The 16,750-nt window shown below is 22.0% G+C and overlaps 2 protein-coding genes across 3 annotated transcripts; one reads left to right on the top strand and one right to left on the bottom strand.

The window, feature by feature from the left end:
- The first annotated feature begins 6,126 nt into the window (after window positions 1-6,126).
- Window positions 6,127-6,757, top strand: LOC122505765. Its single transcript, XM_043617582.1, has 3 exons — window positions 6,127-6,253; window positions 6,328-6,421; window positions 6,537-6,757. The coding sequence occupies exons 1-3, from the start codon at window positions 6,133-6,135 to the stop codon at window positions 6,640-6,642; spliced, it is 321 nt and encodes a 106-aa protein (XP_043473517.1). The 5' UTR covers window positions 6,127-6,132; the 3' UTR covers window positions 6,643-6,757.
- Window positions 6,758-7,078: 321 nt separating this feature from the next.
- LOC122505764 lies at window positions 7,079-13,837 on the bottom strand. 2 transcript variants are annotated; one of them, XM_043617581.1, is made up of 5 exons: window positions 13,783-13,837; window positions 13,288-13,563; window positions 10,184-10,354; window positions 9,881-9,982; window positions 7,079-7,681 (listed from the first exon to the last, which is right to left on the bottom strand). In XM_043617581.1, the coding sequence occupies exons 2-5, from the start codon at window positions 13,537-13,539 to the stop codon at window positions 7,421-7,423; spliced, it is 786 nt and encodes a 261-aa protein (XP_043473516.1). In that variant the 5' UTR covers window positions 13,540-13,563; window positions 13,783-13,837; the 3' UTR covers window positions 7,079-7,420. The 2 variants fall into 2 exon arrangements, with proteins under 2 accessions (XP_043473516.1, XP_043473515.1); XM_043617580.1 differs by lacking the exon at window positions 13,783-13,837 and having other exon boundaries at window positions 13,288-13,663.
- Window positions 13,838-16,750: the final 2,913 nt, after the last annotated feature.

Here is a 16,750-nt window from a genome sequence, read left to right on the forward strand (position 1 = left end):
CAAAAAAATTGAAATAAAATTCTCTATTCTCCAGGATTGTGTAGGGTTCAGTCCCTACTAGAACTCTGGTAATTTTCAGATGATTAGATTTGTTAAATTTGGAAGAAATAAATTTTTATTTTCCTTTTTACCAATTTTGATTGTCTGATGGCGTTCGGGTAAACCTGCTACTACTAAAAAATGGAAATAAAAATCTCTATTCTTCAGGATTGTGTAGGGTTCAGTCCCTACTAGAACTCTGGTAATTTTCAGATGATTAGATTAAATAAATTTGGAAGAAATAAATTTTTATTTTCGTTTTTACCAAATTTTGATTGTCTGATGGCGTACGGGTGGACCTGCTACTACTAAAAAATAAAAATAAAATTCTCTATTCTTTAGGATTTTGTAGGGTTCAGTCCCTACTAGAACTCTGGTAATTTTCAGATGATTAGATTAAATAAGTTTGGATAAAATAAATTTTTGTTTTCCTTTTTATCAAATTATGACTGTCTGATGGCGTACGGGTGGACCTGCTACTACTAAAAAATTGAAATAAAATTCTCTATTCTTCAGGATTGTGTAGGGTTCAGTCCCTACTAGAACTCTGGTAAGTTTCAGATGATTAAATTAAATAAATTTGGAAGAAATAAATTTTTATTTTCGTTTTTACCAAATTTTGATTGTCTGATGGCGTACGGGTGGACCTGCTACTACTAAAAAATGGAAATAAAATTCTCTATTCTTCAGGATTGTGTAGGGTTCAGTCCCTACTAGAACTCTGGTAATTTTCAGATGATTAAATTAAATAAATTTGGAAGAAATAAATTTTTGTGTATCTTTTTATCAAATTATGATTGTCTGATGGCGTTCGGGTGAGGGTGCTACTACTAAAAAATGGAAATAAAAATCTCTATTCTTCAGAATTGTGTAGGGTTCAGTCCCTACTAGAACTCTGGTAAGTTTCAGATGATTAAATTAAATAAATTTGAAAGAAATAAATTTTTATTTTCGTTTTTACCAAATTATGATTGTCTGATGGCGTACGGGTGGACCTGCTACTACTGAAAAATGGAAAGAAAATTCTTTATTCTTCAGGATTGTGTAGGGTTCAGTCCCTACTAGAACTCTAGTAATTTTCAGATGATTAGATTAAATAAATTTGAATAAAATAAATTTTTGTTTTCCTTTTTATCAAATTATGATTGTCTGATGGCGTACGGGTGGACCTGCTAATACTAAAAAATTGAAATAAAATTCTCTATTCTTCAGGATTGTATAGGGTTCAGTCCCTACTAGAACTCTGGTAAGTTTCAGATGATTAAATTAAATAAATTTGAAAGAAATAAATTTTTGTGTATCTTTTTATCAAATTATGATTGTCTGATGGCGTTCGGGTGAGGGTGCTACTACTAAAAAATGGAAATAAAAATCTCTATTCTTCAGGATTGTGTAGGGTTCAGTCCCTACTAGAACTCTGATAATTTTCAGATGATTAAATTAAATAAATTTGAATAAAATAAATTTTTGTTTTCCTTTTTATCAAATTATGATTGTCTGATGGCGTACGGGTGGACCTGCTACTACTAAAAAATGGAAATAAAATTCTTTATTCTTCAGGATTGTGTAGGGTTTAGTCCCTACTAGAACTCTAGTAATTTTCAGATGATTAGATTAAATAAATTTGAATAAAATAAATTTTTGTTTTCCTTTTTATCAAATTATGATTGTCTGATGGCGTACGGGTGGACCTGCTACTACTAAAAAATTGAAATAAAATTCTCTATTCTTCAGGATTGTGTAGGGTTCAGTCCCTACTAGAACTCTGGTAAGTTTCAGATGATTAAATTAAATAAATTTGAAAGAAATAAATTTTTATTTTCGTTTTTACCAAATTATGATTGTCTGATGGCGTACGGGTGGACCTGCTACTACTAAAAAATTGAAATAAAATTCTCTATTCTTCAGGATTGTGTAGGGTTCAGTCCCTCCTAGAACTCTGGTAATTTTCAGATGATTAGATTTGTTAAATTTGGAAGAAATAAATTTTTATTTTCGTTTTTACCAATTTTGATTGTCTGATAGCGTTCGGGTGAGGGTGCTACTACTAAAAAATGGAAAAAAATTCTCTATTCTTCAGGATTGTGTAGGGTTCAGTCCCTACTAGAACTCTGGTAATTTTCAGATGATTACATTAAATAAATTTAGATGAAATAAATTTTTGTGTATCTTTTTATCAAATTATGATTGTCTGATGGCGTTCGGGTAAGGGGGCTACTACTAAAAAATTCAAATAAAATTCTCTATTCTTTAGGATTGTGTAGGGTTTAGTCCCTACTAGAACTCTGGTAAGTTTCAGATGATTAAATTAAATAAATTTGGAAGAAATAAATTTTTGTGTATCTTTTTATCAAATTATGATTGTCTGATGGCGTTCGGGTGAGGGTGCTACTACTAAAAAATTCAAATAAAATTCTCTATTCTTCAGGATTGTGTAGGGTTCAGTCCCTACTAGAACTCTGGTAAGTTTCAGATGATTAAATTAAATAAATTTGGAAGAAATAAATTTTTATTTTCGTTTTTACCAAATTATGATTGTCTGATGGCGTACTGGTGGACCTGCTACTACTAAAAAATTGAAATAAAATTCTCTATTCTCCAGGATTGTGTAGGGTTCAGTCCCTACTAGAACTCTGGTAATTTTCAGATGATTAGATTAAATAAGTTTGGATAAAATAAATTTTTGTTTTCCTTTTTATCAAATTATGACTGTCTGATGGCGTACGGGTGGACCTGCTACTACTAAAAAATTGAAATAAAATTCTCTATTCTTCAGGATTGTTTAGGGTTCAGTCCCTACTAGAACTCTGGTAAGTTTTAGATGATTAAATTAAATAAATTTGGAAGAAATAAATTTTTATTTTCGTTTTTACCAAATTTTGATTGTCTGATGGCGTACGGGTGGACCTGCTACTACTAAAAAATGGAAATAAAAATCTCTATTCTTCAGGATTGTGTAGGGTTCAGTCCCTACTAGAACTCTGGTAATTTTCAGATGATTAGATTAAATAAGTTTGGATAAAATAAATTTTTGTTTTCCTTTTTATCAAATTATGACTGTCTGATGGCGTACGGGTGGACCTGCTACTACTAAAAAATTGAAATAAAATTCGTTATTCTTCAGGATTGTGTAGAGTTTAGTCCCTACTAGAACTCTGGTATTTTTCAGATGATTAAATTAAATAAATTTGGAAGAAATAAATTTTTGTGTATCTTTTTATCAAATTATGATTGTCTGATGGCGTTCGGGTGAGGGTGCTACTACTAAAAAATGGAAATAAAAATCTCTATTCTTCAGGATTGTGTAGGGTTCAGTCCCTACTAGAACTCTGGTAATTTTCAGATGATTAAATTTAATAAATTTGGAAAAAATAAATTTTTGTGTATCTTTTTATCAAATTATGATTGTCTGATGGCGTTCGGGTGAGGGTGCTACTACTAAAAAATTCAAATAAAATTCTCTATTCTTCAGGATTGTGTAGGGTTCAGTCCCTACTAGAACTCTGGTAAGTTTCAGATGATTAAATTAAATAAATTTGGAAGAAATAAATTTTTATTTTCGTTTTTACCAAATTATGATTGTCTGATGGCGTACGGGTGGACCTGCTACTACTAAAAAATTGAAATAAAATTCGTTATTCTTCACGATTGTGTAGGGTTCAGTCCCTACTAGAACTCTGGTAATTTTCAGATGATTAAATTAAATAAATTTGGAAGAAATAAATTTTTATTTTCGTTTTTACCAATTTTGATTGTCTGATGGCGTTCGGGTGAGGGTGCTACTACTAAAAAATGGAAATAAAATTCTCTATTCTTCAGGATTGTGTAGGGTTCAGTCCCTACTAGAACTCTAGTAATTTTCAGATGATTAGATTAGATAAATTTGAATAAAATAAATTTTTGTTTTCCTTTTTATCAAATTATGATTGTCTGATGGCGTACGGGTGGACCTGCTACTACTAAAAAATGGAAATAAAAATCTCTATTCTTCAGGATTGTGTAGGGTTCAGTCCCTACTAGAACTCTGGTAATTTTCAGATGATTAGATTTGTTAAATTTGGAAGAAATAAATTTTTATTTTCCTTTTTACCAATTTTAATTGTCTGATGGCGTTCGGGTGGACCTGCTACTACTAAAAAATTGAAATAAAATTCTCTATTCTTCAGGATTGTGTAGGGTTCAGTCCCTACTAGAACTCTGGTAATTTTCAGATGATTAGATTTGTTGTTGAAAAAATTTTTTTTTTAGATATTTTTGAAAATCCTTCTGTCTGATTTTTAGTATTCATGACCGTTATACACCTACAAAATTTTATCAAAATCCGTCAAGACGTGTAAGAGAAAATTTGTCCACAAGAATCGGTGACATACACACACACACACACACACACACACATACACACATACATCCGGACATTTGTTCCTCTCGACGAATTATATATACTACACTTGAAAATTTGTAAAAATAATTGATTCTAAAAAATTCGGAAATCGACATCACTATAAGGCTTTCTTTATGAGGAAGCAAAATAAACAATAAGAAGTGTAAAAAAATTTTATTTTATTCTTCATAAATAAATGAACTTCAAAAGATTTTAATTTAAAATTTTATAAAATTTCAATTTTCAATGAATTTAATTTAAAAATTTTTAAAACTTAAATTTTTACAAAATATTGATAATTCAAATTCTTCTGGAAATTATAGTTAAATTTGTCAACTGTATTTAGTTAATTATTAAAAATAATGAATTTATAGAAGAATTTGAGTTAAAAACATTTTAAAAAATTGAATTTTAAACCAATTACAAATGATTGCAGAAATTCAATTATTTTCAAAAGTAATAAAATTCTTATCACAAACTGCAATTATGAATTTAAAAATGTTTAAAATTTACAAAAATATCTCGACAAAATAGAAAATATCAATTATTACCTTTATAAATAAAAAATTCTTCTTCAAAATTCAATTATTTTCAAAAATTTTAATAAAATTTCTGTCAAAATTTCAGTAATTTTCAAGAAATTTTCCTCTTTTCAATAATATTTTTAATATCTACTATTTCAATAAAATTACCCAAAAGAATTCAATTATTTAGAAAAAAATTTTTAAAAACTTGTACTCAAACATTTAATTACATTTTCATAAATAATAAAAATTGCACAGGATAATTCAATTATTTAAAAAAAATTTTTTATAAATTTCTTGGCAATAATTCAATTATTTTCATAAATAATAAGATTTTTACAGAAATTTAATTATTTTTCGTAAATACTAAAATTCTTTTTAGGAACTCAATTATTTTCATAAATAATGAAGCTCATCGCAGAATTTTAATTATTTTCAGTACAATTTTAATCGAATTCTTTGAAAAAATGTCATTATTTTTAAAAATTTGATTAAAATTCGTCAAAAGAATTCAATTATTTAAAAATTTATTTGGTAAAACTCTTTATAAGAATTAAATTTTAAAAAACATTTAATTATTCAATAAATTATTTATTTTTGTATTTAAAGAATTGAATTATTTTGAAAAGGCATCAAATAACCTAAATGAAGTACAAAAATAATTTAAATTGTAAATTTTAATTTGATGCAAAATGTTTTTTATTATACGACAAAGTAATTTCACTTATTCAAAAAATTCCTCTTTCATTCCACTTTTAAATTATTAAATTTACTTAATTAACTATATTAATATTTAATCTTCATATTCTTTCATTCATTCTGTTCGCAGTTTGAAATAATCTATATTCCAATTCATTTATGGAAAAAAAATTTGAATTAAAAATTTTTAAATTCTATTTCTTTTAAATAGATAATTTTATTTTGAAAAGAATATACTTAAGAAGTTAGCTGCGCGAATTGTTGCTAGTTAGAAAATATTTTCAGTACTTAAAAAAAATTGAACCCCAAATATATTATAAAAATAAAAATATTTGTATTTACCAAAATTCTCAAAGTAATTACTAAAAGATAATGATAACAGAAACCTTTAAACTTTTATACCGCATAAGTGCAATTATCAAAGATATTTAAGTCTCGACAAGTTAATTTTTCTTATTAATCTTTTAATTAAATGATAAAAAATATTGCATGTGTTTATTATTTTTTCTTCATTCATTTTACAATTTCTTGTCGTTTAAGATGAAATTTCTTGTATTCCTTATTATTATACTTCAAATTCTAAATAATTCACTGGAATTCGTACAACTAAGTAATTTTTAAATGTATAGTATTTTTTAAAAATATTTTAAATTTTTTATAAATAAATTTTTTTTTTCATTTTAGTTAATTGTCCAGCAGACATTGTACCAGTGAAAAATCAGCAACAAATTTGCGCAAGAATAACTTGTCTTTCACCTCAGAAATTCGACATAATAAGGTACAGTAATTTTTCAAAATGAAAAAAAAATTTTTTTGCATAAAAAATTCCAGTGTTTTTTTTAAATTAATAATTAATAAAATTAAATTTACAAAAAGAAAATATATATTTCCAGATGTTCGGATATAAAATGTCCGGAGGGAAAACAAATTGGTTTGAAGAATGAGGATAATTCGAAAATGTATCCTGACTGTTGTGGTGGACCTATTTGTGAAAGTTAATATTATTTTTGACAAATTTTCGACAAGGTATTTAATTTTATAAAATTAAAATTATGTCACTCTTTTAAAAATAATATAATAAATACAATTTATTTTTTTCATTAATTAATAAATGCTAAATAAATAATTCTTTTAATTAAATTAATTAACAATTTTATTTTCCTTTTTACATTAAAAATTCTAAAGTGTAAATGTAAATATTAAACACTGAAAATTATTTTACGAAGAAAAGGTTTCTATTAAAAAGTTTTTAAATCTACGTAGGTACAATTTTTATATTTCGATATAATAAATATATATAATAAAAATAAACTTTTTTGTTAAATGAAAATTATTTTTAAGTCTATGTAATTTTTTTCATATTACTATAAATAATTTTCATTCATAAATAATTTAAAATGACAATAATATAATAATTATTTCATTATATTAAATTCTTCGTTTTAGTATTATCACAAAATAGAAACAATTCTATGTAATGAAAATTCTTTCATTATTTTGATCTGAAAATAGATCTTTCTATGTTTTAATCCCTGTTATTTATTTTCTTTTTTTTTTAAAGACGATTAGAAAAATTTTTAATTAAGTCTTTGTCTTTCGTTTGGATGACATTCGTGTTACCCAGTCGATTGAGTAAAATTTACAAATTTTTTTTTTTTTAATAAAAATAAATTAAATTTATTCTTATATAAAAAAATGTTCTATATTAAAAAATGATTTTTTAAGTTAGAGAATATTAAATTAATATGGAACAGTAAAAGAAAAAAGTGAAATGAATTTAGAAAATAATTATGCAACCATCACTTATGGCGTTTAAATCGTAAGAACGTGTCCAATGTTCATTTGGGTCATTATTGTTGCCAATAGACGATTCTGTACCATTGTATGCTTCACTTGCTGGTTGATTCCATCCTCGAAAATTATCACTAACTTTACTATTTTCTCGTTCTATTTGTAATTCCTTGTTTCGCTGAACCATAAATCTACAGTTTAAGCACGCTTCGACGCTGTAAAGAATCATTGACACGAACCCGTAAATCTAGAGAGAGAAAGAAATAGAAGTTTTTAATGTAATTTTTTTTTTTTCTAAACAAAATTTTACACTATACCAAAACAATAATTATGTTTCATAAAAAATAACAGGATTGCCAAAAAAATTTAATTTTGTTTTTCCCTGACTTTTCCCTGATTTCCAGAATTTTTCCTTACTGATTTTAACTTTTTCCCTGTACCTGAAGAATATCCTGATTCACTCCAAAAATTATTAGATAATTAAAAAAAAAATGTTCTATTACATTTATTTAGAAATTTCTTCAAAAGTAAAATTATTCGAAAACATCAATAACTTCTTTTTTCAATAAATATCTCATCATTATTATTTTTCTATAGGAATTAAAAATTGAAAATGTTTATATTTAAAAAGAATTGAATTTTTGGGAAGAAGTTTATTTAAAATTTTTTTTAAAGAAATGAATTTCCGTCAAGAAGTTTATTTGTAAAAATAATTGAATTCCGGAGAAAAATATTATTATTTATGAAATTGATTAATTTCTTGTGAAGTTTATTCTAATTTTTTTAAATAATTGAATATCTCAGAATTTTTAAAATCTTTTTGAAAGTAATTGAATTCCTGTGAAAATGTTTATATTTGAAAAGAATTGAATTCTTGTGAAGAAGTTTATTTACAATTTTTTTTTAAAGAATTGAATTTCTGTCAAAAAGTTTATTTGTAAAAATAATTCAATTCTGGAAGTAAAAAAAAAAAAAATTTTTTATGAAAATAATTAATTTCTTGTAAAGTTTATTCAAATTTTTTTTAAATAATTAAATATCTCAGAATTTTTTAAATCTTTTTGAAAATAATTGAATTCTATCGAGAAATTTCAATAAAAAATTGAAAATAATTTAAATCTGATGAAGAATTTTATTAAAAAATTTTCCAAATAATTAAAGTCCTGTGAAAATGTTTATATTTGAAAAGAATTGAATTCTTGGGAAGAAGTTTTTTAAAATTTTTTTTAAAGAATTGAATTTCTGTCAAAAAGCTTATTTGTAAAAATAATTGAATTACGGAAATAAAAAAATAATATTATTTATGAAAATATTTAATTTCTTGTGAAGTTTATTCAAATTTTTTTAAATAATTGAATATCTCAGAATTTTTAAAATCTTTTTGAAAATAATTGAATTCCATCGAGAAATTTCATTAAAAAATTGAAAATAATTGAAATCTGAAAAAGAATTTTATTAAAATTTTTTATAAATAATTAAATTCCTGTGAAAATGTTTATTTTCGAAAAGAATTGAATTCTTGGAATGAATTTTATTAAAATTTCTTAAATACTTGAATTGTTTCGAAGAATTTTATTTTTTACAAAAATAATTGTATTCTATGATCAATTTTATTCTAATTTTTTCAAATTTTAAACGTATTTTATCAAAATTTTTTTAAAATAATTGAATTCTCGAGAAAAATTTTATTATTTATGAAAATAATTTATTTCTTCCGAAGAATTTTATACAAATTTTTTTAAATATAATTGAATTCCTATAAAAAATTTATATATTTGTGAAAATAATTGAATTCTTAAGAAGAAATGTATTGAAAATAATTGAATTCTTAAGAAGAAATGTATTGAAAATAATTGAATTGTATAGGAAAATTTTATTAAAATTGCAAATTTATTAACTATGTCTTGTAAAGAATTTTGTCAACATTTTTTTTTAATAATAGAATTTTCAAAAGAATTTTATTTAAATGTTTGAAAATAATTGAATTTCTCAGAACTATTTTTATCAATTCTCTATACATATTTGAATTCTTTCGAGAAACTTTATTTAAAAAATTAAAAATAATTGAAATGGTGCGAAGAAATTTATAAAAAAATTGGTAAATAATTGAATTCCTGTGAAATTTTATTAAAATTTTCTTTAAATAATTGAATTCTTTTGGAGAATTTTATTAAAAATAATTGAAATGAGAAAAATTTTTGAAAATAATTGAAATTTTGCCAAAAATTTTATTAAATTTTTTACGAAAATAATTGAATTTCGAAAAAGAATTTTATTTATTTCTATAAATTGAAATTTTGACGAGAATTTAAAAAAATTTTTGAAAATTGAATTTACGCGAAAAAGTTTATCACTTTTGGAAATAATAGAATTTCTGTAATCCTCTATTCTTAGGTACATCTCTATATGAATTCTAAAACTAGAATATTTAAATTTTATCACGTACTGGTGCTTTGTTGTAATCACTTTTAAAAATTCCATTGCCATTGACCAGGAAACAAGAAGCTGCTAAAAAAGCACAAGCCCACAATATACAGAACACATATTCCTGAAACAAATTTTCTTTAAAAAAATGAAATTTTAAATCTAATTGCACTCACACTCTTATTTTTGTTTACACAAAATTTTTTTCCACTCTCACTCACTAGTCAAAGTGAAAAGAAATATGTGTTTGAAAATGTAATTACGTGAATGCACTCAAGAATAAAATAATTAAAAAAAAAAAAAAAAAAGAATAAAAATTACTTACAAATGGAAGAACTGTTATACATGGTTTTTTGCATGCACCACAAGCATATAGTGCCAACAAGCAACCGGTAATTGTAAGTCCAAGGGATGACACTAAACTGAAACATATTCCAGGTGTTGTATTGGCAAAAGGCGATTCTCTCACTGTTATAAAACTAATAAGATTGAACACCTGTAAGAAAAATAAAAACTGTTATCAAAAATAATTTTTCTTTCACAAAAAAGTTTTTTTTTTCTTTCTTTTTTTTTTATTTAAAATTATTCGTTTTTTAAAGATACACATATATGTATATTATCTTTATATAGAAAAAAAATATTTATAAAATAACATTCTCAATAATAAGATACGTACAAATTATTTGAGTTGAAAAACCCAAAAATTAAACTTTCCCTTTGTGTTAAATATCTAGAATTTATTTTCAAACAAAAAGTCTTTTCATCTCCCTTTTTTCCATACAAAACATGCGATTAATATTTTTTGTTCACCCTCAATTCTTATATTCTTAATGTAATTGTGTCATTTTTCCCTATTTTCGATATTTTCTATGTACATACAAAATTGAATGAAGTCAAAACTATTTTTCTACAAAATCTTAATATTTTCTATTAACTTTATGAAATTTTATATTTTGAAATTAATATTTTTTTTATCAAGAAATTAAAAATGTGGAATTTTTTTTTAACAATGTAGCAAAATTCTTTAATAGGACAATATTTTTAAAAACTGTAAACAACTTCACTACATCAAAATTATTTTCATAAAATAAAAAAAATGAATTATTTAAAAGAATTTTTATAAAATTCTTCTCTCGAATTCAGTTATTTTCATAAATAATAAAATAATAATAAAAACTATTTCAAATACTTTATAAAAAAATACTTATAAAATAACATTCTGTATAATAAGTTATGTATATATACATATATACCAATTTTTGAAATGAGAAAAACATTAAATGAAAATTTTCCTTTGTGACAAATAACTATAAAAGAATTCATTTTCAAACAAAAGTTATCATTTCCTTCGTCTTTTTTTCGATACAAAACATTCGATTAATATTCTTTCTTCACCCTCGATTCTTAGAATCTTAATGTAATTACTTAATTTTATCTTATTTTCGACATTTTCTATTTATGTACACATTGAAGCAAGTCAAAACTATTTTTCGACAAAATATTTATATTTTCTATTAGCTATATATAAACTTTCATAAATAATAAAATTTAAAAAAAATTCAATTATTTAAAATTTTTATAAAAGAAAAAAAATCAATTGTTTAAATGAATTATTATAAAATTCTTCGCGTGAATTTAATTATTTTCAAAAATTTTATTACAATACGTCGGAATAATTCAATTTTTAAAAAAAAATTTTTTGAGTACATTCTTTATATAAAATTAATTTTCAGAAATATTGAATTATTTACTAAATCAAAATTCTTCGCAAAAATTCAATTATGTAAATAATACAATTCTTCTCAGGAATTAAATTATTTTAAAAAATTTCAATAATATTTATTACAAGATTTCAATTATTTTTAATACAATTTTAAATGAATTCCTTTGAAAAATGCAATTGTTCTTAGAAAGTTTAGTCAAATTCTTCGAAAGAATTCAATTATTTTGAAAAATTTTAATATAATTTGTTTATTAGAATTTAATAATTATATAAATAAAATTCTTCTTTAAATCAAATCATCTTCAATAATTTTTGAAAAAGTTCTTTGAGAATTTTCAAATCCATTTATTTACAATTTAATTTTACGAAATTTCAATTATTCAAAAATTCATTAATTGAATACGTATTAAAAAATAAATACTTCAAATAATTTCAGAAAAAAATTCAACTAAACTTTTTCAAAAACATTAATTCTACAGAATTATTGGTTATAAGTATGAAAAATTAAGATTTTCAAAGAATTTAATTTAAAATTCATACTATCATGATTTTAATATTAAAATATTATTTGAATATTCGAAAAATTTGAAAAATAAATATTGAAATCTAAAATTTTAACTGAAATTTATTTTTAAATCATTTTTTATTAGAAAATTCTACGACAATTCAATTATTTAAATGAAAAAATAAATAATTTATTGAATAATTAAATATTTCTTCAAGTTGAATTCTCATAAAGAATTTTATCAAAACATTTTTAAAAAATTTAATTCTTTTGACGAATTTTAAAATTACATTTTTCGAGGAATTCAATTAAAATTGTACCTATTAAAAATACCTGAAATTCAGTGATAAATTTTATTAATGAAAATAATTGAATTCCTAAAAAGAATTTTATATATTTATGAAAATAATTTAATTCCTGTAAAAAATTTTATTATTTATTGCAAATAATTAAATTATTGCGATGAAATTTATAAAAAAAATAACTTGTAAATAATAGAATTCATATGAAATTGAGGAAAATTTTTTGGTAATCATTCAAATTTTGACAAAAAATTTTATTAAAAATTTTTAAAAAATTGAATTTTGACAAGAATTTTATTAAAAATTTTTAAAAAATTGAATTTTGACAAGAATTTTATTAAAAATTTTTAAAAAATTGAATTTTGACAAGAATTTTATTAAAAATTTTTAAAATAATTGATTTTTGGGAAAAGAATTTGATTACTTTTGAAAATAATTGAATTTATGCAATCATTTATAATTTTTCGAAAATTCAATTTTTTTTTAGTGTTTTTGAGTCAAATTCGTCTATAAATCCACTATTTTTAATAATTAATTAAATATATATTAAAAAATTTAACAAATTTCAGAAGAATTTGAATTACATAAAATTTTAAAAACCTAAGTAATCTATAAAATTCATTAAAAATTTTATAAAATTTAAAAAAAAAAATTTTTCTAGCTAGTAATAGTAATAGTAATATGTAATAATAATAATAATAACAATAATAATAATTAATAAGTAATAATGATGATGATGATGATGATGATGATGATGATGATGATGAAAAAAGGAATAATTTTAATAACGAAATGTGTTAAATTTAGAGATGAAAAAAAGAATTCGCATAGGTATTAAATATTTAGAAACTGAAAAAAGTGTTTTGTGCGTATAATTTCTATTATTTATTAAACATTACCATTTCTGCAATTTTTACAATTATCACTCCACTATTAACTTGTGACATATGTATTTTATGTTTTAGACTATCATTTTCACATCTCTCTTGTCTTGAGATAGAATCAACGACTGTTAATTCCAATTGATGATTTGTTGTATTCAAAGAGGATGTTTCTTCAGAAATTGTTGTTTGATAAGCAGGCAATTCTGACAATTGTCTTGTTTCTGATGTTGCTGGTTCACTACTAACATCCTTAAATTCTATAGCCATTTTCCTTATTGTTTTTTTTTATACCTATATTAAAATAATATTTTTAATTTTCTATACACAACAATTAAAAAATAATCAACGTGACAATTTTTTGTTTTCATTTTCATTCAATTGCGTAAAGAAAAAGTTTGATACAATTTTACATATATATATATATATTATTTTGATGAATTATTTAAATAATTATTAATATTTAAATTTAAAATTACAAATATGAAGAATAAAAAGTAAAAATAACATTACCTTTACAATTTTTAACAATATTATAAAATCTCCCTTAATTTCAATTTTCACTACTTTAAAAAAAAAAAAAAATTCACAATTATAAACGAACAGCTGTTGTAAAAAAAAACATTTTCTCCAAAAAAGAAAACTTATACAAAATAAAAATAAACTTTGTATAATAAATTGTGTATTTTAACGTTTTATTAAAAATTAATTTATATACTCTAAAACATTGAAAAACGATAATTTAAATTTTGCACATGTTTCTGTTTATTTTTTTTTTTTTATAAGAAGTATTATAATTATGGAAGACAATAAATATTAACACGTAGAGCTTTAGTGAGATTGAAAATGTAACTGAAAGGGAAACGACGCCCTCGCAACTTCCTTTTAATATTTTCTCTTCATTCATTCAATGGAAGTAAAAAGAGAAAAGAAGATTCAACCATAAAAGTTACTAGAATGATAAAACGGGACCCTAAAACTTCACCCCCTTTTACACAATCCCCTCAAGAAAAATCGATATACAATACAAGCATAAACTATGTAGAAAACATAGTTATTCTGTAACATTTAATTTTTCTCTCTCCTTATTGGAGAAATTTAATGTTAAAAAAAAAATTTTTTTTAAACACTACAAAAAAATTTAATTATAGTTAACAATATAATTTATTATTTTCTATTACAAATGTACATTTTTTTTTATTATTACATTCATATAAATATTACTGTTAAAATTTTAAATGTTCAAAAATTAAAAATTTTTTAAAAACATTTAAAAATTTTAAATAAAGAAAAAAATTTTAAATAGTTTTTAAAAATTTTCCACTTTTATAGTGAATGAACTACATTTTCTTTAGTAATAAATTTGTAATATTAAGTTTGTGTAAAAATTTTTATAATTGTTAGAATTTCGTGTTTAGTTTCAATAATCTTATACACGCTAATTTTCATACATAGTAGAAGTAAATTGAAAAATTTTACAAATATCGTGGAAGCTTTTTTTTCAAAAAAAAAATATGATTAACATTATTATTCTTGGTATCATTTAGTGGCAGTACTTTATGCTTACTTATTATAATTATTCTTGTTATTTTATAACAATATGGACGGATATCTTATCACGATAATAATAAAAAATAAAAATTATAAATTGTAAAAATATTAAAATTTACTGTAAGTTTCAATAAAAGATGATAAAAAAAAATTTAGAGAAGAAAAATAAAACAAAACAAAAAATAAAGGACGTAAAAATATTAAAATTATTTTCTAATATCTAATTTATATTATACAATAAAAAATACTTTGAGCATTTTTTTTAAATAATCAGACAAGCGGTGCTTATGTTTTTTTCAAATTGGCCCTAATCAGGGTTGCCACAATAATAATAATAACACTAATACATTTATTTGCGAATTTCTTTAATTGTAAAACAATTCGAAAATACCAATAACTTTTTATTTAAATAAATATTTAGTTATTATTAATTTTACCGCATAGGAATTAAGCTTTTTGAAAATTTCAAATTAAAATTTTTTTGAAATTTAAAAACTTTATAAAAATATTTTTTTTACTGCAACTATTCTTTAAAATTATTTTCATTATTTCAATTCAATTATTATTTTCTAGAATTTTAAACTAAAATTCTTCTTCAAATCAATTATTTTTAATAATATTTCACCATAAGTTCCTTGAGAATTATTTTCAAATCCTAGAATTAAATTTTACGAAATTTCCATTATTCGAAAATTCTTTAGTTGAATGATTCTCAAAAGATTTTAATTTAAAAACTTTTTAAACTGAAATTAATTTTTAAATCAATTTTAATTAGAAAATTACACGAGAATCAAAATTTTAAAATAATTTTAAAAAATATTGATTAAGCTTTTTGAAGAAAATTAGTTCCATAGAATTTTTAATTGAAAGTATAAAAATTTCAGATTTTTAAAGATTCTAATTTAAAACCTTTACAAAATTCATTTATTTTAAAAAATTACAATTATTCGTAAATTCTCAAAAAATTCAATTAATTATCTAAAACTGCGACTGAAATTAATTTTTAAATTAATTTTTTTTTAGAAAATTCTACAAGAATTCAATTATTTAAGGGCATTTGAACCATTATGACGTCATAGGTTCTGCAAAGCATGTGTTTTAAGGCTGTGACGTCATCATGGTTCAAATGCCCTTAAATACAAAAATAAATAACTTATTGAATAAATAAATTTTTCTCAAAATTAAATTCTTATAAAGAATTTTATCAACAAATTTTTAAATAATTGAATTCTTTCGATGAATTTTATTATAGAATTTTTTAAAATAATTGAATTTTATTATTATTTTAATTTTTAATTATTTTCAAAATAATTGAATTCTTGTGATAAATATTAATTATTTATGAGAAAAAATTGAATTCTTTCGATGAATTTGAGTAAATTTTTTTTTAAATAATTTCAGTTTTCGAGGAATTTAATTAAACTTGTGGGTACTAAAAAAAAATTAAAATTCTGCGATGAGTTTCATTATTTAAAAAAATAATTGAATTCTAAAAAATAGTTTTATTATTTTTAAAAATAATTGAATCCTTGCAAAGAACTTTATTAAATTCTTTTTAAATAATTGAATTAATGCGCATAATTTTATAAAAAATTTTTAAAGAATTGATTTTTTCGAAAAAACGTGTGACAATTCTTTTTTAAATAATTGAATTTCCTAAATGAAATTTTTGAAATTTATGAAAATAAGGTAAAAGTACCAATTATGGGACGCTGTTTAAGCTAAACTAAATTTCTATGATAAATTTCTTGGAATCGGGAGTGTTAATATGAATAATTAGGGTATAGATTGAAAGATTGCTATGTTATGAATAATATTTAGACCCTAAAATGGTTATTTTTCATGAAATAAAAATAATATTAATTAAATTATGAAACTCTGCACTGCACTAATTATGGGACTATAATTTCTGTATGTACGGGTGTCCCAT

The sequence above is a fragment of the Leptopilina heterotoma genome, unplaced genomic scaffold, assembly GCF_015476425.1.
Source record: "Leptopilina heterotoma isolate Lh14 unplaced genomic scaffold, ASM1547642v1 Lhet_369, whole genome shotgun sequence".
In the NCBI taxonomy this organism is placed as follows: domain Eukaryota; kingdom Metazoa; phylum Arthropoda; class Insecta; order Hymenoptera; family Figitidae; genus Leptopilina; species Leptopilina heterotoma.

What these genes read in the sequence shown, in the direction of transcription:
- LOC122505764 (XM_043617581.1), bottom strand. Translation starts at nt 13,539, where the DNA reads ATGGCTATAGAATTTAAGGATGTTAGTAGTGAACCAGCAACATCAGAA. An exon ending in GTATAACAGTTCTTCCATTT is followed by an intron (nt 9,983 to 10,183) that starts GTAAGTAATTTT and finishes AATTTGTTTCAG; the next exon opens with GAATATGTGTTCTGTATATT. An exon ending in GTGATTACAACAAAGCACCA is followed by an intron (nt 7,682 to 9,880) that starts GTACGTGATAAA and finishes TTCTCTCTCTAG; the next exon opens with ATTTACGGGTTCGTGTCAAT.
- LOC122505765 (XM_043617582.1), top strand. Translation starts at nt 6,133, where the DNA reads ATGTGTTTATTATTTTTTCTTCATTCATTTTACAATTTCTTGTCGTTT. An exon ending in ACTGGAATTCGTACAACTAA is followed by an intron (nt 6,254 to 6,327) that starts GTAATTTTTAAA and finishes TTTTCATTTTAG; the next exon opens with TTAATTGTCCAGCAGACATT. An exon ending in CAGAAATTCGACATAATAAG is followed by an intron (nt 6,422 to 6,536) that starts GTACAGTAATTT and finishes ATATATTTCCAG; the next exon opens with ATGTTCGGATATAAAATGTC.